The sequence below is a fragment of the Cyprinodon variegatus genome, unplaced genomic scaffold (assembly GCF_000732505.1).
Source record: "Cyprinodon variegatus isolate N-32 unplaced genomic scaffold, C_variegatus-1.0 Scaffold187, whole genome shotgun sequence".
Classification (NCBI taxonomy): Eukaryota; Metazoa; Chordata; class Actinopteri; order Cyprinodontiformes; family Cyprinodontidae; genus Cyprinodon; species Cyprinodon variegatus.
In genome coordinates this window covers 974,890-1,002,672 of record NW_015150640.1, presented here as the reverse complement: position 1 = coordinate 1,002,672, position 27,783 = coordinate 974,890, and the positions used below count along the sequence as shown (strand labels likewise).

At 37.5% G+C, this 27,783-nt stretch overlaps 1 protein-coding gene across 4 annotated transcripts in view; it reads right to left on the bottom strand.

Annotated features, from left to right (window-relative positions):
* Nucleotides 1–27,783, bottom strand: part of eml1 (echinoderm microtubule associated protein like 1) — a 64,616-nt gene that overhangs the window by 32,272 nt on the left and 4,561 nt on the right. For 3 of the 4 annotated variants that reach the window (XM_015379240.1, XM_015379241.1, XM_015379242.1), the window contains exon 1: nucleotides 16,432–16,827. The exons of the other annotated variant lie outside the window; for it this stretch is intronic. In XM_015379240.1, the coding sequence (XP_015234726.1) occupies nucleotides 16,432–16,498 (67 nt within the window). In that variant the 5' untranslated portion in view covers nucleotides 16,499–16,827. Of the gene's footprint in view, nucleotides 1–16,431; nucleotides 16,828–27,783 lie in introns of those variants that run through there. 4 annotated transcript variants of the gene reach the window in all.

The following is a 27,783-nucleotide window of genomic DNA, read 5'->3' as shown; positions in this document are numbered from 1 at the left end:
AAAATTTAAATTTTACTTAAAAGTAAAAAAAAAAAACATTCTATTAAAAACAAAAAACATGAATCTGAAATAATTAGTTGCTCAATAATTATCTCCTAAAAGATCAAATAAAGCTATTCTTTGGAATATTAGGTCAATTTTACATATTTCTGATCCTTTTTTAAATGAAAGTTACAAATTTTTGATCAAATCAGAATTAGAACTTAAATAAAACTGATCGATTCAGATAAATCATAACTAAAACAGATCTCTAAAGAAAAAAAAAAAAAATGAGTAAAAGGGAATTCCAAAAAAAGAAAATTAAAAACAATCCACTGGACTTTGTAAAAGGAAACTATCAGTCACCACGTCTGTTGTCTGTTCCAGTTTATTATTGTTAGAATTTTAGTATCATGTCTTCAGCAGCTACAAGAGTCATAACAGGGGCCAGGGGCACTGGCCCCTGCTGTCCCCCCCTGTCTGGAACTGCCCATGATGGCGATCCCAGAACTGATATCATGTCTCTACAGGGAGAACTATCTTTGTCCTTGGCTCTCCTGGTTTGATGTGGACTGGAGGTTTACTAAGCAGAGGAGCTGCAGCTCTGCCCTAAGTTCTCTTTTTATGATGTTACCTAAAAGGCAGAGCCTCCCCACTCTATGAAGGCTGCTCATCTAAGCCGATCATTTCTCACAGTGAGAAACCAGAAAGAATTAAAACACTCCTAAGAGCAATGAGAAAAGTTGTGCTGCTTCTCCTGAAGCAGCTGATCAGTTGAAGCCTCCTTTTCAGCCCCCTGGGATAAACATTCCTAGAAAGAGGCTGCAAAACATGATTACTTAAGATAAAAAAAATCTAATTAAACCAAGCCAGTTGTAGCATCAAAAATGAAAAGTGTCCTGCAGCTTTTAGATATTGGAGGACATGGCTCCAATGCACCTGAATCATTACCCCCTGTACCTCTACAGCGGTGATGTCCCAAGTTTGTCCTCTAGGTTCAGTGTCAGGTACGTTGTACATGTTTCCCTTGTTCCCCTGAATCTAACAACAGGGTTAACAGAATTTTCCTGCAGTACTTGGTGCTATTCTGAGGAGCTAATTAGAACATTTAAATCAGATAAATCAGGGCAAAAACACTAAAGTCAGAAAAAAACAACCCGTTTTTTTCCAATCTGACCACAGCCATGGTTGAAGAATGACAGATCCATCCCACGTGTCTCCTGCAGTCGGCCGCAGGTGACCCGCTCATGTTGTCAAAGCCAATTAACCGGTTAGATGAGGAAAACAGGTGGCTGATTGCAACCTGCCTCTGACGACTCTTTGGATAAGAGAGAAGGAAATCCTCACATACAAAACCTGGCAGGGGATTAAAGAGAAGAAAACAGGCAGCACAGAGGGAGGGAAGAACAAAAAAACAAGGCCGGGAGGGCAGCTTCATGTCAAAACAGCATCACTGAAGGGAGGAAGACTAAAGCAGGAAGCTCTGCATGTACAAGGGTCAGCAAGGGGTCAAAGAGGAGATGATAGGAGGAGAAATAACCCCCACAGGGTTCCTATGGTAAAACCGCCATCTTCCTATCAGCTACATCCTTCCTGATGTCAACCCTCCACTGTGACAATGGAGACAGCGAACAAGAACACAAACGCTGCATAAAATCTAGATTAAAAAGGTAGTTAGGTTGAGATCCAGCTTTTCATCTTCAAGCGTTTTGACTTTCTATTTTTAGAGGGGGGATTAAGTCCAAGTTATTCCCTCAGAAAATAGATTCTTAATAGGAGTATCACTATAAATTTAGCAACACCTAACCTATTTTCTCCATAAATAAAACCTTAGATCTCTTAGTAAATCATTTGTTATAAGGTCGAAATAAACTCTCAACATGTGAAATCAATAGGGTACAAAAAGGCACAATCTAACATGAAAACAGCTAAAAACTTTCAGTTAAAAGAAAACGAAAACTTCCTGATGAGTTAAAAATGTATATCAACTGGTTTAAACCTTAAATGATGTGATATAAAAATAAATATCTTCTAATATTTTAAAATGAGCGACACAGTGAAGAGACCTTCGCAACCTGAATGTTGTAAGGTATTCAGGTAAGTTTGGCTCCAAACATATTTTTTAACCTTAAATAAAAAAGATTAAGTTATCACGATAATTCCTAATTGAATCAATACTTTCAATTAGGAAAGGAAAGCTTCCCAGGAGCAGAAAGACCAGGAATTTGCAGCTACTGTCACAATGTTTTTATTTAGATTCAAGGTTATTAGATGTTTTTATTTTATTCTAACAAGTATTTCAATTTTCTGATGTTTTTGCCTCAACTGTTCACCTCTTTAGACTTCTATTGTTTGATTTTCTATGTTAGTGTATTTCTTTACTTTAAGCTGTCTTGTTCGTTCTTGTCTTCATTTTACTTAGAGTTGTGTTTTTATTCAGGGTCTGAATGTGTCCTTGTCCAGCTGTTATCAAGCTTGTCTCGTTCACCAGCCGTCTGCTCAATCACTCCTACTCCCCACTGCTCCATACCGACCACTGAAACATTTTTTTTTCTATGTCACCTCTGCTGTCTGAACATGCTCCAATCAGTGTTTTAGCATTTTTTATTAAACCATTCCTCATCTCACTGTTCTGCCCCTGACTTCCTGTTTGCAGACAGCTTACAGTATTTCCATGGAAATAATAATCTGTGCACTAATCCACCATCAGCTACCTAAAAATCTTACACTGCAAGGATTACTGAAAGGCAGGGGAAAACAGAGGGACTTAAATGGGTTTTGATTAGACTAAATATGAACTCTTGGTTTGGTGTTGGCATGCTCTGTTCAAATGGATCAGAAATGCTGCAGCACATCACTGTTAACCATCATACAAGGGTGACCTTTAAATGCTGCAAACATCACGGTCTGGGGATTCCATTGAGCGCTGAAGAAAAGGAAGTTGGAAAAAAACATAAAGGGACAGTATTGATAAAAATCGAAGGTTAATGAGGTAGAGCTTTTTATCATGATATTGATTTTAAATTACCAAACATTTCCTGTTAGGGGGAGAGAAGAGGTTTAGAATAAGAGTGATAAGAGTTTGAAAATGCTTTATTGTTCAGTACTGCAGATTTTGAGCGACCTCCCTCAATACTGAGAAAATTATTTAAACTGCTAGAAAAGGAAAAAAAAATACATGAACAGCCACTAAGGCAGAAATAAAAGAAGAAAAACAGACAACAACGTGGCCACTGATGCAAGATAACTCACTCTTAACTCAGAAGCACATAATATATACACCTTTACACAAACAGCCTGTTAAAAAGAAACCTGAAAACACCAATAAGGATGTGCTCATGGTGGATGTCAGTGATACTTAAAATCAGAGCTTTGTTTTCTCTCTGCCTGTGTTTTCAAATCTTCAAAAATGTTCCAAAAGGCTTTAAAAACAGTAATAAAACTATGTGATGACCACATGTGGGGAGTTTAGGGAACCAACAGGCTAATTTAATAAAGATTTAAACAAATGTTTGAAGCTGCTTTGCCAAAAATTGTAAGAGAGCCACATTTAAATGAGGTATTAGGGTAGTGGGAAAAAAACCTGTCAACAGAGCAAGCATCTAACTATTAAAAACAGTCCGGCCTCAGAGAATACATTTAGACAAAAAATATTACATTAACGTTTCTTAAAAACAAATCAGTGTGAATCTGGTCTTTGCCTGTTTTTGCTAGTGATGGCTGCCTGATAGTAGTTCCAGAGTTTGAATTATATGGATGATGGACAGACCATAGAAATGTTAAGATGGGTTTAACTCTTCTAATTAAGTTGCTTTAAACAGCTAAACCCCTTTAAAACTAAACAATAAACCCTAGTTTTATGACTGCCTTGCAAAAGCAACAATTATTATTGTCTTTACATAAATTCATAATGTGAATGAGAGACACTGTGTCAAACAGCTGGACCCAGAACTCCTCTTCCTTAGACTTTAATGGACCAAACAGGCCTCAGATGCACTGAGTCATGGTTGGCAGCAGCAACAGGCTCTAACACAAGCTCTCACTCTCAGTTTCAACCTTTTCTCAAATAAAACAGGCCTTTGTCCTCAGTAACAAACCACCAGGAAGGAACAGGAGGCGGGACGCTCGTTCCATCCAGTGCAGGCGTGGCCGTGCATTTGTTTTTTTCTGCGCTGATGTTCCATCCGGAAAAAAAGTATCAATACAGAAAACCTTATTTCCATAGAGTAAAAATAGATTTACAGAAGCAGAGGGAACAGCAGGCGATTGTGTTCCTGTCAGCTGCAGTGGAGAAAACATACAGCAACCCTTCTGTGTAAATTATGCACATAGATTTAATTTTGGTCACAGTAGCAGTCCTCAGAAACTTCATTTATTCTACAAGCCTGTTTCTAGATGCTGACTCTTACAGTAGATATCAGGTAGATCACTGAAGCTCTTGCATCGTGACATTAAAGTATGTTTGGCTGCAGCACACTGAGGGCGTCACTTTATATAAAAATGCACTCCAGTATGCTAATTTCCTCTCATAACACCTTTCAAATCTCATTTTGCAAAATAAGCTTAAGAGGAACAAGACCTAAAAAAAAAAAAAAAAAAAACTGTTAAATTTTCAAAAAATTCAAATAAACTAATGTGGCAGATAAATATTGCAGAGATGCTTTGTGCTTGAGGAATAAAAGACACTGCACTTCAAAAAGGCATCTCGGAATAAAAAAAAAAATTCATTAATAAACATAAACATAAATCATCTTAATCCATTAACAAATTGTCTCGAATTGTACTGAAACAAGAGGAAAAAAATGTTTTTCGAGACTAATTGACTTACTTAAATTTAAATTTTTGCAGTGTATTTTGTGGATTGTGTGTTATTTTTACTGTGAGCTCAAGTTCAGGCATTAAAAACAGATTTGTTTCAAATTGCAGAATGGAGTTAGATACACAGTAAATATTTTTACTTCAATATTATCAAGGCTTGGCACCTAATTTTGGACCGAAATAAGCAAATTAAATCTTTTCTCAGCACTAGAAAGATAAAAATTGATGAATTCAGGTGACTTTCTCCTCCAGGTTTCTCTCCCTCCTCAGACTTTAGCTGAGATTCTTAACAAAATAACCAAAACTCATTTTTAGGCATCTAGCAAACTGATACACAATGCATACATTTTAAATCTTTATATCCATCATTAATTTAAAATGTCATCATAAAATGCTTTCTTCTAGAATGTAATTTTATGTACTGAAGATCATTAATCTCCCAAACCGATTTTAATAAATCATTAAACTGGTCAAAGAAATGTCTCATTGTTTAATAGAACTAAAACCATGTGATTAGAAATCTGAACATGTAAGGTGAGAAGATATAAAGGTAGAATTTTCTATCTGCAATCATTTAATATGAATATTTCTGTAAATAAATCAGTTTAAACTATTTTCTTTCCCTAGAAACCAGTATAAAGTTTTTCTTCCAGTTTTGTTGTTTTTATGGTTTCATCTGAAACTGAGTTAAATAAAAAATTGATATTCAGCAACATAAAATGAGAGTTTTAAAGCAAACCAAATAAAGAAATAGAAAAGGCAAAGACTGTTTCTCCTCCCATCTCTGCATCTGTGGTCTGACAAATCAATTTTTGATGGAATTTCTAATGGGATTCTCTGCTCTTCCTTTGCCCATCTGTTACAGAGTGCATCCAGTGTGGGGGATGCACACCCCCTCACATAAAGATCGGGCTTTCCCCTTCCTTCCTGCTTTAATAGCAGATGCAGGAGACCAATTAGGTTACAGATTAATCTCTGGAAGCTGCACAGCAGGCACCAAGAGGGTGAATTATATTTATGAACATCACGACCAGCCACCGATTGCAAATAAGCAGTGGACAAATTGATGACTAGGCGTCACTGGAACCAATTTGCTGACACAGCCCAGCTAACATTCACCTTGTATAAGGTAATGGATTCATGTCTAATTGATTCTAAATGTCTTGTTGAAGAGCTGCACACATCAAAGGACAGATATTTATTATCACATGCTTTCACACAAACAAAGAGTTCTTCCTCTTATAGATTTCTTCTGTTCATCTTTTATTGCCTCAAAAAGATGTAAAGACTAATCAAGTCAGATACATAAACCATTTTTTCTAATAATTTCCAACCCAGCCTAGAATTAAAATAATATAGCTTTTTTGTTTAAATCACGATTTAACTGTGACAAAGAGCAGTGTGAGGAAATTAAAATTTGTGAATTGAATCTTAATAAAGAGTAATAGGAGAACAGTTATGTAAGAAATTCATATATCTGTCTGTAGATTGTCCAGAGAAACAAAGGGGAGAACCATTATCAACGTGAAACAGGGAAGAGTGGTGAGACGACGTAAACGACTCCAATAGTGAATCTGCAACTCATTCAGGAGGTTCCTGAATTATCCAGATAAACAAATAAAGCATAGCAGACATTACTCTCCACTATTAAGATCATGATTCATGAGTAAGAAATAAGTTTGGAAAATTTGGCATACATGATTTTAAACATTTAATTTACTGCTGACTAAATCAAACAAGCATCTTTAGCGTCTTGATGATCCCAATAAACTTTGGTGAAAATATCTTCCAGGCTGACTAATTAAAACATACTTTTTGGAGGCATGAAACAAACATCTGGAATGAAAAAAAAAAGATAACCAAAATCTAGGACTTTGGAGCAGAGTGGTGAAAGCTGTACTAATATTAGATACAATTACCTTAAAGGTATAGTGGAGGATTTTCATGATTTTGTAAAAGACCCAACTTCTTCTCTTTTGGAAAACAAATGCACATGGACAACCGTGTACCCATTCCCAACAAGGAATCCCTGTTAAACGTGTGCAACAGCGTGCACGAGGAGAAATGGGGTCATGCACGCTCTTGCACACGTTTAACAGGCGTTCCCTCTCTGTTTAAAAGTTGCTGTTTGCATTGCTCATACAAGCTTACTTTCCAAAAGAAGATGGGCAATTTTTCCACCATGTCAGACTCACCAACGGTGAGTGAAAATGGGGACGAGCGCGTAGGATGGCCTTATGCAAACATATCACTAGAATGATTGACAATTAAGAGGACCAATTATTTTGATGATCCACCAGGAAAAAGAACATCAACCACTATACCTTTAAAGAGGCATTACAAAGTTTTCTGTGGATTCTGCCACCTGTGGCCAAAACACCTAACTGCAGCACTCTTTAACTCGTTCTCGTAGCTCACGCTCATGCATAACACATCTTTTCCCCTTACATGTTATCATTGATGTCCCAGTTGAGCTGGATGATGGACTGTTCTGAGTATCCACATAATACATTGTAATTATAATGTTTCAATTGTTTGCCAGGGTGGAGCCATTTAACATGGACATGCTTGACGTCACACCCCAGAACAGTGCAGGAATATAGGATCATTAAGGGTTTTTCAGTAAAAACTTATATAATGTCTCTTTAAACTTTCTGCTGGAAAGTCTATTACTGTGGCTGAATGAAAACAATAATGCAAACAAAAGTGGAAATTAAATCAGTCAGACTCATTACCTGGTTGTTGGACTAAATAGCAACACTTCTAAAATATATTTTGTAAGATATCTTTCTCATATGTTAGGATTTTTTAGCTGATTGAAACATGTAAAAATCACAGAAAAACTGAAAAAAGTGAAAATGAGTACTTTCTAACACTGCTAGTGTTTAATAACAAATTCCATGCCTCAAGTGTCTTTTATGAAGTAGAAACTAAAAATAATGCCATCTATTGTGGGTTCAGCTGCCGCGTTTGATTTATTACCAGTAGCCTTCCCCCACAGGTAACACTCCACGCTCTGCTGAGCACACTTAAAATCACAGCACTGACTGAAAGCACCCCACTTTTCGTTCTGTTTCTGGCTCTGCTGAGGTATTTTTAAGCATCTGTGACAAACTGTCCAAGGTCTTGTGCTGCCTGCGTGTCTCATCTCCCGACCTTGTGACGAAAGGCATTCACATACACACTCGCACATGATGAACATGCGGACATAAACATTAATGCACATTTTCCAGCACTGAAGCTCAGCTTCAGAAGCTCTAATTGTACATGCATATTCAGAGTACATATATATATTTAGCACAGGAATTAAAAGACTGCTGTTTTACATGCCTGATTGTTTTAGTAGGTCACAAGATGAGGCTGCTGAAATGTGTGTCAGTGGAGATAAGACAAGAAAGAGTGTGCAGGAAAAAAAAGAGTATACTTGGAAGCTTTTGATGTGCATAGAAATGCTTTTAAGTCCTACACAGGTTGACTGTTGCTAGAGTATTTTTAGAAATAATTCCTTCATAAGAAGGTTTAATATACTCATGCTTTCAAAATGACAAAAGTGACTATTTCAACACATCATGACAAAAAAATTAAATATTTTAGCTCATGCTGGGAGCTTGCTTGAACAGTTTCTCTCGTCAGTCTTATAAGCACATTGTCATGGACACTTGTTCCTTTTTACTGCTGATGTTAATCAAGGAAATGTACTAGTATCTATGGTTCATGATGGGAAACTGCTGCTTTCACTTTACCATCACAACGCAAAAGAAAAAATTACATCAGCAGATGTTAGTCATACCTGTAACGATCAAACAACCATTTGCTTCTCTTTTCCTCCATAAAAGACACTTCATCCCAGTGCTGCGTGTCCCGAGCCTGTAACATCATCAATGACCCCTCACACCCCCACTATGGACTGTCCTCCCTGCTGCCCTCTTGGAAGATGCTTTGCAGCATTCCATGCAGGTCAAGCAGATTCCGAAACAGTTTCTTCCCCACTGCCTTCAGAGAGCCGAATGTTGAAAAAACTCTAAATCATGTCACAGACTCGGCATCAAACTGACCATATCAATGCGTTTTTTGCACCATGTTTACATTTGATCACTGCTGCACTTTAAGAAAATGGAAAAGACATGGGAGCTGTCCAAAACAAAATTTTATTTTATATACACGGTGTACAAAAAATGACAATAAATGTCTGAAACTAAGTCTATCTGTTTTATTTGATCAATGTTCCTCTTGACTCTATAGAGCATCTGTGGAATAATGTGAATATATTTTTAATGAAAGAAATATTTGATAAAAATTTTACCATGTACACAAAGATATTTCATTTTCTTGTATTGACTTAAAAATGTCATGGAGTGAAGGCTTCTTAGACTTTTTGGGGTTCCTCAAGGTTTTGTAATTGGACAATTATTTTTTTAGTCCCATTTTTCTTATAATTTTTTTTTACTTTTTAGCAAGTATTTTTATGTCATTAATGATATCTTTATATTAATAAAAATCATTTTATCAAATGCCAATTAACAACAAATGTTATGTCAAGATTTTACAAACCAAAGGCCACTTTTACAGAAAAACGTGATGTTGATGATATTTTTTATGTTTGATAGACTCTTTAGTTTAACCCATTGGCTGATAAAGCAGTGGTTGGTTGAAACTTCTGTTGACCTAAAACAATTATAGCGCTATTTGAAATACAGTAATACAGTAGGAAAGCAGCTGACCTTTATTCTGTATATTTACCATCAGTCTTTGTAGCAACAATACTGTTCATGCATTAGTTTATCTATGCTAACATGACAATAAATCCTCTCATATATTTTTATAATATTTTTTCTCATCTCTCTAGTCTTTGTTCATTCTTTTATATCTAATCTTCTATCTTGTAAATTGTTTTGTGAATATATATTTGAGAAGTCATTAATTTGTTTAATATGATAATATTAAAACTGCATGATAGATCACTGTAATTACAACATTAATGTGTATACACTGCCTGATATTTTAACAATTATAAGTACCGTCTGCATCTGGTTAAACAGGGGCTCAGTATCGCTGCATGCATTTATTGAGCATAAGCTGCCTGTCTGGGTATCATTTCATGGTAAATTTTTCACTCTTTAGTAGCGTTGAAGAAAAACCCACTGAGCAAACCTTATCAGGAAAAGAGGGAGAGAAAAAAGGAGGGAGATAAATGGGAGGATGGAGTTGGGCGGCCTAAGTCGCACAGCTCACTATCTGACTGACTGTAGATTAAGAATTGAAAAGAAAAACAGAGGGGAGCTCTGAACTCCACGTGGGGATCTTCCACACGATCAAATAAAGACCGTGGGAGAGTCTGATGGGAAGATGGAGGGGAAAAATACTTGAGAAAAAGAAACAAAAAAAAGGGGAGAGCTTAAACTGGGGGAGACGCAGCTGCATGGAGATGTGTCCTCTCACTGACACAGATATTGGAAATCAATGTGAGCCGTTAAATGAATCAGCAGGAGCAGATAAGTGATCCTTTGCAGGTCGATATTTATGGGACCAATCCTCTGAAACATGTAGATACAGATGAGTGATGATTCACATGGTTTCCTAATTTTCTACCTTAACATCTTTCATTCTGGTGTAGTTTGTGTTAGTCTATTGGTGTGACCATGTCAACATGGACGACATGAAAGAAAACAAGTGAAATCAACATTCAGCTTCACAGTCAGTGAGAAGCAGATTAAAGTAGACTAAAAACGCTCCAACGCCAACACCTCCTCCCGCTTCCTGTGCAGCTCATCCTTGCTAGGTAACGTGAGTTGGACTCTAATCCTAATCCGTCTCCACGTGCTATCATCAATCAAAGATCAGACAAAGACGTCTATAGATGTAGAGCCAAGGAGAAGAGGAGGAGACTGGATGAAGTCCTGTCACCTCTGATGTGCATCAAACATATCTCCAACCAACATCAAAGCACCTTCAATCTTTATCAAACTCCCGCCTCACCCCTCCCCATCTGCTCAGCTCTGGCTGCACTTTCACTAATTAATCCCTACTTACTTTATTTATGAACTCACAGCTCTGTTTATTTCTTTGAAGGTGGAACAGAAAGATTTGTTCAAAACACAAGAAGAAATGGTTGTCTTGGAGGTTACTGATCCGTTTATGATGGAGAAATCAAAATAATCTGATTGATCCACTTACAACAAGGCTGCATGAGGGTTTGTTAGCTCATGAATTTACAACACTGGCTCAGTATGTTAAAGCCCAGAATTATTCATGAGGCAGCCTAGTGGTTAGGGCATAGAGCTTGGGATACTGAGGTTCTGAGTTTGAGCCCCTCCGCTGCTCCCCAAGAGGATGGGTTAAATGCAGAGGTAGATTTCTCCAATGTGAGATCAATAAAGTTCAATTATTATAGTTATGTAAAAAAAATTATTTGTAAAAAAAGAAAACAAAGTATTGTCTTCTCTATGGGCAGCTTATCTTCAGTGGAGCTCCAGGTTAGAAGGCCTTGTTTCTATCACCCTAATCTTTAGCCTTTTCTTAGATTTTCATACAGATTCAAGCTGAAATTCTGCCGAGCTTCTCAAAAATATTCACACCAATACAAGTCTGAGTATCTGAATCCGATAAGTGACTAATTATGGCCTTCTATATAAATATACAGTGCCTTTTTAAAAGATGTTTAAAGTACTTTAAATGTATTCCCAGCTGCATCTGGTTCAGATCTATTAAGATTCCAGATAAATAACAGCATAAGAATACAAACCATCCACTGATTTAGGGAGACACTAAAGCAAAATATAGGTTTGGTAACTTGACCATACATTTCTGCCACTTGATAGAAGATATTTGCTCCCATTGATTTCCAACTTTAGCTTTCCAGAAAAGGAAAACTAGGTAAGAAGTGCAATTAGCGCCCCCCTACTTGTATAGTCATATAATAAGTATATGGTTCAATGGCAGAAATATAACAAAAGAAGATGCTGTTTTATTTATTTATTTTTTATTATTTTGCCATTTCGTTGGGTTTATTTCAAACCAAATATTTACCAATACATTTTGGTTGGACTGACTAGTTATAAATAGCAACATATGTTTAAACCCTTTGAAGCCATCAGGGTGGAGGATTGGAGTAAAGACTGAAAAGAGTTATGCTTTTAAAGGACAGTATTATACGTAAATGTAACTACAAACACTTTTTTAATTATATTTACAGGGACTTGTATGTAAAAAACATTTCGTACTTGGTGCTCGCATCATCTTGGTTGCTATTGGTCTGCTCTGTTCTCCTTATAATGCCCAGACCTTCCTCTGTCTCCAAAGTAGAAATACTGCTATTGATTAACACCTAGTTAGTAGATCATTCTCTATGCTTATACTGTTTGATAGTCAAATTATACTGTAGCTGATGCAGAAAGTTATGCTGGTGTTATGCTGGTGAAATCCTTTTAAAAGTTAAAAAACAACAAACTGAAGAAAAGCTCATTGTTTTTTAGTGCTGATTGCTCTTTTCCAGGATGATTCATTTGTTATATTTTTACTTTTATCCCTTCTCCTCACAACAGAGACCATGCAAACACAGCTATTTTGGACTCCGGGAAATAGCCGCCGGTAGTGCCATGCAGACCAAACAGGAAACAACTGTCACATTATTCATTGGAACTTGAAAAAGGTCACTTTTTCCCCTTAAAAATGAATCAACATACATCAAAGCATCCTTGAAACCAATTACAAATAAACACCATCATCATTTCCAACTATATACCACAAACTAATACAATTAGATCTCAGCTCTTCTCCAGAAGCAGCTTGTTCTAAATCTGATTTCAGAGGAAAGGCCTCAGTAAAGGGTTTACTTCCTCCATCAGCTGTAATCAGCCAGCGCGTCTGGATGTGTTTGGAGGTTGTGATGGGGCTAATTTCCATTTAGCCTGACCTCCCAAAGACAAAGCACTCAGCCTGCTCATGATTTGGGCAGTTTAGCTGACCCGTTCTCTGAACATTAGTCTGGTTGGATGCTCCACAACACACGAGCCACGAGAGGGGCAGTCAAAGGAGGGTGACATCATTCGCTCTGCTCTGAGAGGATTTGAACGAGTGGAGAACTATGATGTCAGTTTGGCCTTTGGGACAAACACAGTCATGCAGATCTGCCCGGTAGATGTGTGCTCTCTCATCCTTTTCATGCTACCCTGGTGAGGCAAAATACAAGAAGCTGCTCCACTGGTTACTGTGTGAAGATGCATTTATTTTTGCAAACTCAAGGGGGCTAGAAATGTGCATAAAACAAATATGATTTCAATTAGCTTTAATGGACCAGGGACTTTTCCAGGGTGTGCCCCGCCTCTCATGGATGTTAGTTACAGAAGTCTACAAAAAATTTATGTGAATAAAATCAGACTCATAAGATATTGTGAAAAAAATTGACATTAGTGCTAACATAGTTTTTTTATTCTGCCAAGAACCTCTGCTGGTCTACATAAAATAGTTTGTTAAGCATCTTCCTTTGTTTTTTAAAAGATTTTTATTGAATTTGTGAATCAATGAGGTCTTTTTGTTCCTGTAACAAAAGAGGACGCTGAGTCAACACTTTTTAGAGTGATATTAAGATATTAATGCTTTAGACTTCCTCCTCTTCTCTCACTCTCAGTTCAAATTTCATCTAACTGATGGCGTTGAAATGGTGCTGACATCATAATGTTCCCTCAGTCATGGATTAAATCAGCTTTTCATTTCCCAACAAAGCTGCAAATATATTCCTGAAAATATTCAAATGTATCCCAGATTTTTTTTTAAAGATATTTATTTCAACATTTCCTTCTTGAAACTGATGTAACAGTCTTTTCTATTTTGCCATCAGCTAATGTATTGAAAATAATCAATTAAATGGCTCTACAATGAGAGAAAATGAAGGCTATCAAGACTGATACATGGATGAGTCACGTCTGATGAACTTCTGATTAGTGCATATGCATTGGGATAAATGGTGGGAATCAGAACCAAGTATCTAATTTCCACAAGACTTTATCATCATGTCATATTTTTGTCATATTGAAGGATCAGCTATTTATAGTTTTCAAATTATCTATAAGTGGTCAGAAATTTATGAGCATAGTTGATCAGAACTTGATCACTTCCAGCTTTTAAGCAGACTGCATGCTGACATGCATCAAGGCCTAAAATAATTATATTATTATTTTTTTTCCCCATCATTTATTCATTATTGGAGTGGAACTTGCTTGATTCTGTGAGGAGGGTGCATGAGAATTTAAAAGAGGAACTCACAAAACTAACGCTGACTGATCCCTCACCCTAAACCTAAACAAACACCCAAAAATTCCAAAGCTACCAAAAATAAAGTTTTGTAGGTTAAAATGTTTGCTGCATGTCACGTGTGCACCTTACATGCCAACATATGCCTATAGCTTACCCGACAACCATTATTTACCTTTATCATTGTTCCTTCATTAGCCAATGAAAAAAAGGAATATATGCAACAGTTTGATAGGATATCAGTCTAATGCATCAACATGGTTGCTAATCATTAGCAATAAATAGGATTGTATATAGAGACAAGCTTTGCTATTGGTCTTTGCACTAAACTTTCATAGGATCTTTTTAAGAATGTTTCTAATTTAGGAACTTTTTAATACAAAATCCTTAAATTTGTTTTTTAAATGATGTGTTATTTTACTCTTTATGTGCACCTTCAGCGTGTTTTTAATATGGCAGTGAGAACAATTGCTTAGAAGGAGCTAAACAACCTTAAATGGCTATTTAATTTTGTATCTTTTTTCAAATAATATGAAACCCTGACAGAAGGTTGTATTTTTAAGAATGTATTTGTCTTTCATCAAAAGGGATCAAGTAAAATTAAGTTATAGGGGGAAATGACAGGCTGGGAGAGAGGCAACAAGGCAAAGTTTTTCAAAGTGATCCAACAAACCCTTCAGGAGACAAACAGCTCCCTGAACCTGCACCTGCTGTTGCACTTTAATTTCTGAAGCTTAAAGGCCAATTATCTCCTTGAGGAAACTTGTAAACCCTCCATAACCTGGAACACGCTGCTGCTGCTGCACCTGTTTTTCAGGTCAGTCAAACCAACGTGCACCTCTGTGTCATTCTCGTTTCACAGAAAGCGGATGCAACTTTAAGTATCTGTAATAACTGTCAGGCAGCATGACAAGTAAAGCAAGTTGGATGTTTTCAGTTTGATCTGAACAGATATAAGGTTTCTGGTAATGAGTGCAACCAATAGTAAATGATTCTAAATGGACTGAATGATCCATCATTTCACAGCTTCTCTTTTTTGAGTCTGCGCTTTATTTGAAGGAGATCCAGAAGGCTTTTAACTGGATTCACCTCATCAGTTATTCATGAAAACACTGAGGCACCCACTGGACGCCCAGCAGAAACCTCTTTGTAATTCCACATCTTTCATTTGTTTTTTTTTTCTGATACCATTATTTTCTTCTTCCTTCTCATCAGCTACAAAAGTGCTTATGCTGCTCAGCAAATAGCATTGATTTTTTTCATTGTAATGGAAGCTGAAGCACTTCAGAATGACAAGCTGAGATGGAACAAATAAAATGAAGCACTCTCACATTTACTGTATAGATTAAGAAAAACTGTGGAGGAAGAAGAGGAGCTCTTTAAAGAATCAAATCATTAAATTTGTGTTGTCTAATCCCTTTGTGTGGGTCTAACTCTTTCTATTCTATTCTATTCTATTCTATTCTATTCTATTCTATTCTATTCTATTCTATTCTATTCTATTCTATTCTATTCTAACTGTCTGTAGGCACTGCTAGTTTCTGAGACGGAAACACATCCAGTCGCCAAATGAACAGTGTTTTGAAAAAAAAGGAGCCTTTTACTGCATAAACTATCAGGGACATTAAGAACTAAATACAATAATCCAAAAGATAAATGAGCTATCACTGCATTTTTTTATTTAGGATCAAATTCCCCTTAATTTATTACTGAATAGGATGCAAATAACGGGCATATAATAATTTGTTGTTATTTGTTCCTACAGTAAGTTGTCCCCCTGGCTGTGCCGCCATGTATGGAGAGCCTTATAGTAAGTTTAAAAACCCACCTTAGTTTGGGCCCTATCAGCATCAATATTCAAAAATCAAGCAGCTAACGAAAACTAAAATCCGAATGTCATCAATATCTTGCCAACACGAGCCCACTTTGTGTTATGATGATGTCATTCTGATGTGTCATCCTGTCTTCCCTCATCCCTGACTCACCCTTCTCCAACACCTCACCTCCCATTAAAGTGAGCTTTCTCCTCACCAATAAACATTCATTTCCAGTTGTTTTACAGCTGTTATCTCTCATCAGATGATCAGCAGAACTGTACAGCAGAAAAGGCTTCTGGCTCTTTGGCTGCAGCTGACTGACTCTGACAGAATGTTGACATTATTTTGGCCTTGATTCTTTCTGCTATATGACTTCTATTTATGTGCAAGTTCAAATGCCTGAACTCTTACTGGTTTCTGCACTATGTAAAACTGGAGCTTTATATTAACTGTTCATGTTGGAGAAGCAGCTGGAATATCTCAGCTGTAGGAGCATAAAACACTCCCAGTCAGCTGGTTTGGGAACATGCAGCAGAGGAATATGAGAAACAGGATGATTAAGTTTTACCGTTGCAGAACTGGAGCAGGGATGAGGTGTCATAGAGACTGCTGTAGCTGGAAAAGCCGTCCTCCATTCTCAGTTAGTTTTGTGGTCCACTTAGTGCTCTCTCCATTCACTCCGCACGATTCAGGCTCCCTGGCAACCCATTCACTCCCATACTGTCATGTGGACTTGTTTTTCTTCTCTCAGTAAAACTCCTGAGGTGCAGCAGCAGGAGCAAGAAGAAGAAGGGAGTGATGTCTGCAGTCTCCTCTTGTCTTTCTTGTGTTTTGTAAAAGCAGCAGAGTGTCTGCAGCTGATCTCCAGCAGAAATATGAAACAGCTTTAACAGAGGGAGCGTAGATCAGCTCTGTTTGTGTGTCTGTGTCTGTGTGTGTGAGGGAGAGAGGGTGCGTTGGTGTGTCAGAGGCTCTGTGGGTGTTTAGATAAAGCTCAGGACAGCCCAGCCTTCTCCTGTCACACAGAGAGGGCGTGTAACAGCGCAGGGGGGCGTGGTCTTACAGAGAGCTCCTCCCCCTCCTCTCACAGGGAACAGGGAAAATAACTGCAAATACAAAAAGTACTAATCCATTTATAATTCAAAATACATATAAAAATCAACGTGAACCCATCTCAGTTGATACAGACTTATGCAAAACCTTCAATTCCATCACAGAAGGAGCTCTATGGGATTAAGATCTGGTGACTGGAGGTCAAAGTAGTGCTATGGTTAAGAAATCCCTGTGGGTTTATAGCTTTGTCATGTGGTACATGCAGGGAGAAACCATCTAAGGCCTTGCACATTGTGATTTTAAAGGGGCTGACAAGGTCTAAGGCAGGTAGGGACATTTTAAAGATGGTTTAAAAAACAAAACAAAACAGAATTTCCCTGAAGGAGTAATCCCATGAGTCTAAATCTAAGTTAAGAAGTGTTTTGTGTCCGTAGCGGTTTATGCGTCACAGTCCTGGATCTGTTTAAGTTTACTTTTGAGTTTTCAGTATCACTTTTATCCATTTTTTTTCTTTGTTTTCTAGTTTTATTGACTAAATTCCTATTTTGTTTTTGTTTTTTCTGGATATATTTGAGTTCTCAGGTTCTTGGTTGCCCTCTGTTACCCTCTTGTGTTGTCTTCTTTTCCCTAGCTCTTTTTTAGAGTCCTCTGTTCAGACCTGCTCCCAATCAGCTCATTAGTCCTGTCTTTGTTCAGTCTCCCATTTAAACTCTCCAGTTCCCCAGTGCTGGTTTCTCATCTTTTCCAGGCTCCCCACGTGAGTTTTCCTCTCAAGTAGTTGGTTTTTGGTTCCTTGTATGTTGTACTTTGGTTTTTTGGATTTTTGCCTCAGTTATTTCATTAAATCTTCAAGAACCTACCTCTGCCTCCTGACCTCCTCAAAAACCTCAACCCAACCCTGACATTATGCTTGTTTTACTCCTAGTTTTGCTTTTATTCTGCTTTTATTTTTCTTATATTTTATTTTCTAATTCATGTATTGTAAAGCACTTTTACATGTACTTCAACTGTCCATGACCTGAATTGTGCTATACAAATAAAATCGCCTTGCCTTGCCTTGCCTTGCCTTGCCTTAACCTATCCCTTACTATCTCAGTCCAGCATACAGAGGAAACTAAATGCTATATTCTAATAAATCCCCCTTCACCATGATTTTTTTCCAGATTGAAGCTTAATTTCAACTTGTGCAAGTTGTCCGTACCACATCTAAATGGCAGAGGATCAATCAGCTGGGATGCGCTGAGGACCACAGTTGGATAACGAAGAAAAGATGAACTGTTTAGCATTAAAGCTAAACCTCTAACCTCTAAAATGGCTTCTGTTAAATGACGTTCATTTTGTCCTCTTTCTATATATCATGTTACAAAGTCACAAGGGGACCAAGTGTAACCGACCTACATCAGCAATCCCCCAAAGCTTCAGAGAAATGTTTGAGCTGAGTGCTGCCGGGGCATCTCTGCTGTGGTTAAACACGATTATCACTCTGTCCTCTCTGTCTGTGTTATCTGCACCGCTGCAGACTGTGCAAAGACGAAACCATCCCTAAAACAAGGACCGGAGAGGGAGAGGGGGAACTGGAGACCAGGGGATTCTGAGAAGAGAGAAATAAATGGGATACAGGGGGAGGGGGCTGAGGAAGGAGAAGGACTAGAGGAGGGAAACCCAAATTAAAAATTGAGGTGGGAGTTTTGGGATGAGGGGGTAATTGGGTACTACTTTAAACTGGGGGTTAGAGTTTTTGTACATGGTTCAGAGGAGAAACGCTTTGCATTATTTATAGGCACAAGGAGAAAAAAAATGGGAAGCCTTAGGAAAATAGAATCTGTGGCCTACATTCATGCTGAAACACTTCCCCCCTTTCTCTTCAGATCACAAGGCAGAGCCGACAAGTCACACAGAGACAGAGATGCTCCAAAAACAGCAGCGGGTATAAACACTTGGTTCCTCATCATCCCAGCAGATAGATCACATCCACCTCCATGAAGCTTCTTCTGTGCAGGTATCTGCCATTACCGTGCCTCACAGTCAAACATGGCTCCGTTTGACCTTTAACCAGATAAAACGTCAGAACACTTCCAGATCATCATCTATTTGGTGACCCTGGAGCCATGCCTCCCCCACCTCTCTGCATCCCTCATTACACAACAGCATCAAGCATCAGCAGACGCGTTGAACACGGCCGCAGCCGGGATTATGCAAGGAAACAAGGTGCTCTTTGTAGAGCAGTGGTTCACGCTACATGTTCAGTCTGATCACAAGAATTTTAATGTGTTGAAATTTCACAGCTTCACTGCCTGTTCATGGACATAATAATATCTGAAAATGATGCTTAAATCTACTTCCTTTCCTGTCTTAACACTTCTGAGATGTTTTAAAGGAACAAAATGGATACAAATCAGATGTATTAAGCAAATACAAAAAGGAATATCCTGCTCTGTGCACATGCAGGGCTCTGTAAGCATCCTTTGTCCTCTCTGAAGTTTTGGAGCTCTGTGCGGTTTTGTCTGGAGGGGGTTCAGACTGTTTTAAATCTCATTGTGGAGCGGATTTGGTATCCAGATTAGGGACAGGTCTGGCTTTTATTTGCGTCTGCCTCTCTTTTTTTTAGTACTCACATGAGAGGAGCACAATCCCTTAAACCAGACCTCCTACCACCCCCCTCCACCCACTGCTATCCAACAACAAACCCAAATGGGGCCCAGAATCCTGCCTGAATCTCAGCAGGAGGCAGATGGTGAACCTGCTCCGACCACAGCTGCTGCTCCGGCTTCTCTTTGCTAAATTATCCACTGGTCATTAAAGGCAGTGTAGTTCAATTCAGTTTCAGATTTTTAATTCAAACAAGACGTATCAATGTCATGATCTGCAGCTGTTGGGTTATGGTTTTCATTTGGTGTTCTTCTTTGAAGCAATTTTCTCATATATTTATGTTTACTTTGTGTCTTAGTTTCTGGCATATTCTGCTATTCTTTCTATTTGTGGTATATCATATTAGTCAGTTCATTACTTTCACTAATGAAACTTGATTTTATCTTATTTTCTTCTGTATTTTTTTGTGGAGCCATTGTTTTCTCATTATTCTTCCTATTGTTCCTCACTGTTTTTCCCCTATTAATAATTTTTACTCAGTTACCAGTTCAGTAGTAGATGGTAAATTGCCTGCATTTACTGTATATGTAGCAGACTCCTGTATTGAGTGATTCACCCATATACACAATGATGGTGGCAATAAACTACATTGTAAGCACAGCTGCCCTGGGGCACGCTGACAGGAGTGGGCCTGGTGTTCAGGCACCTCTGGGCCCTTTGAGCACCATCAACAGACACAGAGGGTGAAGTGCCTACCACAGAAACAGCTGGAGCTGGCGTTGTAACCGGCAACCCTTCGGGTGCAGGACAAACTCCTGCATCTTACTCCACTCTAGACCCCATCCTCCTGCTTCCTGTTCTCTTACTAATGGCTTGCACCTGTTTCCCTTATTAACTAAGTGCTCGGCTGGTTCTTGGTTGTCATGGGGTTCTAGTGTTTGCATTCTGTCCCTAAGTCTGCTTTGATGCTCGTCATCAGTTTTTAAAAAAGTAGTTATTTTTCCTTCATTAGAAGCTTTCAGTTTGCCATGCTGCTTCCCAGCATTCATCTGCTACATTGTTAAGAACAACATCACACAGCATGCAAACCATGTATTATTTTCCCTTTCATTACGCAATTATCTAAAAATTTTTGGTCAATCACTTTTAATCTCAGTGCAATAAATTATCTGTAATGGTTATAACTTGAAAAAAAGTTAGACAACATTGTAATATTATGTATCTAACAGAGTTTTAGCATCTTGTGGAAAAAGCACTCTAACCTGGCCTTTAGTTAGACACCTGTGTTGCTACCCTTCCTGCTCTCCAGCTGTAGCTCTTCACTGCTGAAGGTCAAATTCAGCAGATACCAACATTTATTTCTTTTATGCAACGAGGGAAAAGGAAACTGCTGACATTCCTCTCGTCAGCAGATGACCAGTCGGTCTCCCAGTGGGTCGGGATTATGAACAATCAAATCCAGAGCTGGGTGGCGTGGGGGTCAATCCTCGCTGTGATCCAGCCACCATCTGTGTGCCTGTCCTGGTTATTTGTTTTCTTTCATGAATTGATCCAACCTGGGATTTGAATGAGTCATTACTGTAACGCTGTAAAGAACTAGTTAAACATTACATTTGGCTCATGGCGACTGGACAGCTGCCAGCCCAGCCAAGATTAATAAGGGTTTATAGAGTGAGCAACCTCTTCATAAGAGCGAATAAAAATGTTGGGATTACAGGCAACTACTGTATTAATTAAAAAAATATGAGTAAATAATACAAAGTTAATTTTTGACTAGCATGATATTATATCAACATCCTTAATAATGACTTCTTGTTCCAGATCCTCCAGAGAAGAGTAATAAAATCTACACTTAACATTTTAACAAGTAGTAAATTTAACAATTTTAACAGAAAATTTGCGAAGATACCAAATCAAAATTACAAACAACCAAAGACCTTAATTTTAGATCCTATATTAAGGATCTTCACTTTGCAAAGTTAGATCTTAATGAACCTTGAGGCTTCAGGAAAATACTACACTTTGTACCTTGATGGGATAAAACCAAACATGACCCACTGTAGAACACAATGATTTAGGTTTGCTTTATACCCTACATTAATATAGATTACTATGAACTGTTCTGTGTTCTGGAGTTCAGTATGGCATCAACTGTCTTCATTAAAAATATGGTTATGAAAAAGGACAAGCATGCACAACATGGCAGCGTGTCTACATCAGACATAGGCAGGACTGAACGTCTTTAGAATAACATTTAAATGCTGTGTTTGTATTGTAAACTTTGCCCTGGTGTCTGTTTTTTGAAATGTGCAAAAGAAAAACACACAAATACACCTCACATGAAAAAGCAACCAAATTGAGATCAAAAAGCCTTTTATGAAAAAAACAAAAAACCTTTTGAACTACACGTTCGGAAGTTTCAGTAGAAGTGACAGTGGACATCTTGCTAAAAAAAACAAACACTCTCTGTCTTCCATGTGAGGGTTAAGAGGATCTGCTACAATGCATTACTACAAACCAATGCTGGGAGTTTCTGCTCTCTTGGATTTTATGCTGGAATTGTGACCCAGTTTCAGGCAGTGAGGGAACAGCTCCGACTGGGAATCGGAGAAAAGCTAAATCTCATGTGTCTCATGCTAGCGAACATTCTGGATTCACATCTACAGCCTCTGCTATCTATCCTGTCATTTTCTAATATGCATGAACAACCCTTGCATCCCTTGATGATGCCACATAAATCTGGCTATTTGTCTCTGCAGAGCTGTGATGTTGCAGAATAAAAGGAAACAGCAGCTGCACACTGCAGCGAGCTGCTGGGGGCCACACAGGCTGCAGCAGTGCCAAGTGATGATATGAGTCATAAAAAACTGGGTCATCACTTCTGCTCTTAATACGGCATTACAGACTTGACATGATGTAGCTATCCATGAACAGACTGTATTATCTATAGACACTCGCCGCTGAATTCTCATGGAGTCATCTGAGCAACATAATGGGATTCATTTGATAGCATTTTCTGAGAATCATAAAGAAAAATGTGGATCCTTAAAGGTATAGTGCAGGATTTTTATAAATTTTAAAGAGCCCTCTCCACTTAAAAAAAAAAAGTGCACAAGCACAATCCTGAACCCGCTCCCAAGAGGGAACACCTATTAAACATGTGTGAGAGCATGCACAAGCCTATTTCTCCTCGTGCACACTCTGTTTAAAAGTTGCTGTTTGCATCTCTCATACAAGCTTACTTTCCAAAAGAAGATTTGCAATTTTTCCACAAAGTCTGCCTTACATCTGGTAAGTGAAAAAGGGGACTAGCATATGTAAAAATATCACTAGAATGATTGACAATTAGGAGGACCACTTATTTAGATGATCCACACAGAAAAAGAAAAAGAACATCAGTTTTTGAGTAAAACAAGGAAAAATTCAGATAAAATCAAGATTTGTTGTTCAATTGATGGGCATACAATCTTAGAGCAGCAAAACAAAAGATCGTATTCCAAAGTATATCATAAAAAAAACAATAAAAAAGTAAAAAGATGTGGAAATCCTGGTTCAAAATGCAGATTAGAGTTTGGAAGAAAGAAACAGTCAAACCCACAGAAAGAGCTAGAGGAGACCAGGATATGAAATAGAGAGTATAAAAGTATGATCCAGTGACAGAAAATGAAAACCAGAGATATTTATACTGAGGTTGGGTTTGAGAATGACTAATTAACTGGGGGGTGATCGGAAGAAATGTGGAGCAGCTGAAGCAGTATGAAACCAAGGCAGCTGAGGGAGGAGAAAATTAGACTAAATTATAATCAATTTAGATTTTTCACTAAAATCTGACTTTTTTAACTGGTTGTTAATACTAGTAATTAAATAAGACATCCATCAGATTTTTGTCTGAAGCGTTCATGAAACCAAAGTGACACCATAGAAGGAGCATGAAAACATCATTCAACAGCGCACTGTCTATAGCTTCTTTAAATGGTGCAAATAAAAAGCAATGGTGGATTTGTCTTGTCTGTCTGTTACATCTTTGTTTATAGATGTTTGAGCTCAGCCTATTTTTCAGTGTAGTCCTGTTTCTCTGACTGTGACTAACTGGATGTGCTCTTTTCCTCCTTGACATGGGGGCTGGCTTGGAGCTCGTCTGCCTGGCTTTGCCTTTCCTGGGCGGGGACGCCTGTGGAGCTGGTTGACAAGTTCCTTTTGTATCCCTTCTTATTTCTGTATGTCTGCTTTGGTCTCCTTGAACCCCAGTCGGCCTCGGCAGATGGCAGCTCACACTGAGCCTGATTCTGCTGGACAAAAGGGAATTTTTCCTCTCCACTGTCACCACAAGCATGCTTGGTGTGAGGGATTGCCTTGGAGTCAATGATTTGATGCAATCAAGTGGTTTTCCTTAAATAGAAAAGCAGTTGATTCAAAAGTGTAGTGGAGATGTCAGGAGATTTGATGATGTTCTTGTCTTACTCCTTCCTTAGTTTTTGAAGATACCTTGGCTTTGAAGATACCAGAATAGAAGGAAACTCCATGGATTTACTATCCTCTGCAAGTCCTTTTTTTCTAACAAAATACAACCAGATGAAAACACCATTTAACAATATTTAGGAAAGCTCTCAACCAAAACTCTAAAGGACGTTCTGAGGATGCTGGTGGGCAGAGAGGCTAATTTTAACTTCAGACAATGTAATTTTTCTAGAACCCCATTAGTGACTGCTAAGTTGTTCATGTGTTAACTTAGGTGCTGTGGAATCTGCCCTCAAGGAAACAAATGTCCCAAACTTTAGTCAATGAACAGTCACTGATGCTGAGAGGAGGATGCTCTCTCTTTTTCATCTTGCAGTCAATAATAATCTCCTTGGTTTCTGCTTTGTTTAGCACAAGATTGTTCTTCCTGTAAAACCCCTCCAGGTGTCTTATAGTCATAACTTGGGCCAATAGGGTTCTGTAGCGTCATGTGAGAAGAATAGATTTCCCTTACATCTGGATACACAGCTCTGTATGAACAGATTAGGGATTGTTTTTAAATATATGCAGTTCTGTACATGTCTGTAAAGACCAAAGATGTCTACAAGCATGGATAAAGAACATGTTCAGAAATAGGTTCACAACTTCAACTTTTTCTTCCCCTGAAAGTTATATTCACAATAAAAAAGTACATTTTCTTTGTAGATATTAAGCTAACCTTCATAATATGGAGCAAATTTAAATTAAGAAAATAGCATATTTTGTTAACCAACCAATCAAAATAAAGACATGACTTGCATTTAATCTATCAGGAGTGAAATGCATCTTTAAATCTATAAAAGAAAGAAATGTTTAACAAAAACGAGGTAACAGTTAAGAGGAAGAGATTCAAAAGAAGATGATCCAAAAAGCCTGAGCTCCTAAATATCTGTAGATCAAACCTACAGCAACTACTTCCAGTCCCCTGATGTAAAACTGGGAATGAAAAAAGCAGATGTGATATAGAATGTGAATCTGTTGCTTCAATCTGTTTATAACAGCATGATAATAATATCTTTATTTCAGACTTTATTGCTTTGTTTCAACCTTTGATACCTCTTTCTGCTTCAGTATCATCAGCTTTAAACTTCCTGCTATTGATGCCAGAGGAATGGAGATGCATGGTTATAAACTCCAAAGATTCCTCCTCTAATCTATATGTTAATGAGGCATGGCTAAGATGCAGAAGTGGTCTGGGATGTGTATAATTCACCAGACGCCGTCCCATGAAAGTCTATAAAACTGCTGCTGTTTAAGGCCATTAAACACCAGGAAACAGGTTGAGCCTGATTACAGTTCATCTACCTAACAATCTGAAAATAATGATCTAATCTAGAGGACAGCAGTCTGAATTTACATCAGAGCTGCCAAAATAACCCAGAAAAACTGAGGCGTATTTATATGAAAGAGACACAGGGAAATGGAGTGTTGCTGCTGGTTCTCTCAGGTCATGACGAGTTTAATCACATCTGATGTAGGTCTATGTACGCCCATCCCCCAGACTCCTACAACATCCAGCTCATACATAACAAATATGATTATTTATATAGACAAAAACCTTTGCAGCATGCTTTATTAAATCTATTTAGTCCCCAAAGGACAAAAAGGCTCATTACATCCAATTTGCTTGAATGAAGAACATATTTTGCATCAGTAGAGATACTTCTCATAGAAGTGATGCTGATATCAGCAGACTGTGATGACTTCACTTGCATTTCTGAAAAGAGTTCTCACAGAAGAGAGTTCCCTACATGGAGTCTAAAACTGAATGTAAAACAAACTCTTGATTTATCGATGCCACTGCAAGTCTCAGTTAGATGAGCTAAAGAGGTCAATTCTCCACCCTCCATCCCTTCTTTCACCCTGCTTGACCTCCTTTATCTTATTCCATCCATTCGTCAGTATTTATTCCACCTTAATCTCTCTGATTTTGAAACCCTAATCTGTTCTCACTCCTACCCAACATTACATCACAAATGTCTGTCCCTATGGGTTTCCTTCACACTTTTAACAGGAAATGAAAATATGACAATACTGCCACCTGTAGGAAATCAGCCGTAATTAATGCAGGGACATTTTTCTATGTGGATTAAAAGTGCCAAGTTAAAAGAACTCAGGGGCCATAAATGTCTTTCTTCATTATAAATGCTAAATAATTTCAGTATGTATTATTTTCTTTTTTCTACGCAGCAATTAAAGGTTCAATAGGTAAAGAATGTATGGGAAAAATAGTAGATCAAAATGAGCTTCAGATGTTTGCGTGGATAAATGAAAGCTGTTCTGTTTTTTAACTATTTGGGGTGTATGTTTTATATTTTCTGCTTTGGAAAATATTTTTATTCTCTTACCAGTAAATAAAAACAAGAACCCTCTTAAAAAACATAGTAAATACTTTAATTAAATACATTAAATGAACTACAAAGCTAAAAAACCTCTTTGGAACTACAATAACAATTATGATATATGCCTCTTAATTCATTTTACAACCTTTTGCAGTTTTTACATTAATCTTTTCTCAGTTATCCACATTTACTCTGATCACATTTCATAGCATATAAAGCATCATTTATGTATTTTAATAATCAAAATGTAATACAATAAGTCATCATCTTAAACCTTGCAGTATTTATATGTTTTTTGAATCCCATTAATGTTCTCGACTCTGATTCCTTGATTATTTCTATTCTAGAAATAAATTAATTTTTATTGTGAAGGTCTGTTCCATAATTTTAGTTTTGAATTTGTTATTTTTTTTTTTTCTTTAATGTGTTCCTTTCAGGTTATAGAGATTTTTTCTTTTCTTAAATCTTTCCTGGATGTTCACTGGCAATATTTACCTAAATCATACAAAACCTGGAACATTTCAATCTACTAAATCATGAAATTTAAATAAGTTACACTTTGTCTTTATTCATATTACAAAAAAAGTTGCTGAAAACTATGAACAATACAAGACACAGCGGTCCTTCTAAATCACTTTTTCTAAAGACAAAGACAGTGTATATGTTTTGCATGTTAATCCCCAAACCTCCACACATCAGGTTAAGTATAACTTGATTATTGTGTTTAACAAAATGATGCTGAGCGAATATGAAAATGTTACTTTATGTAATACAGCTTTGGATTTTGCCATAGTTCAGATTATTTCAGTTCGGATACTCAGATATAAGAGAGATCGGTAAAGACTGCAAAATAATTATAAACAAACAAAAAAAGGTAATACATTTCAGCTGATATAATAAAAATGTATTCATTTATTGCCCACATTAAATCTAATGGACACCATGGAGATGTACTTGTTCAGATTTTTAGGATTTCTTTATTTTTTACAGTTTCAACAGTTAAGCACTCACAGGTTCCTGATAACCAGCTATGAGGAACTAATAGGAAATCATTCTGTGAAATTATCCATCAGTTTTAATAATCCCAGCAAGAGTTAAGCCTGCTGCTTTTGATGGCATTCTCAACAAGACCAGTCCTTACCTCAGATTGTGAACATGTTGCCTCTCACAATGCTTTCTTTTATTTGTGCTAACTATCGGGGCTACCAAGAATTTTTTTTATTTCTCCACTTCATTCACCAAAACATCTATTTCTGCCAAACACAACCTAAATGTGACCACTGGTCTCTACATACAACAGATGTGCTGATCTAAGAATAAAGAGCATTGTTTTACAGGTGTTAATTAGTGTCCTGTGTGAAACAGGGATGATAAAAGTTTTAAATTCTTAACGATAATATACATATATATATATATATATATATATATATATATATATA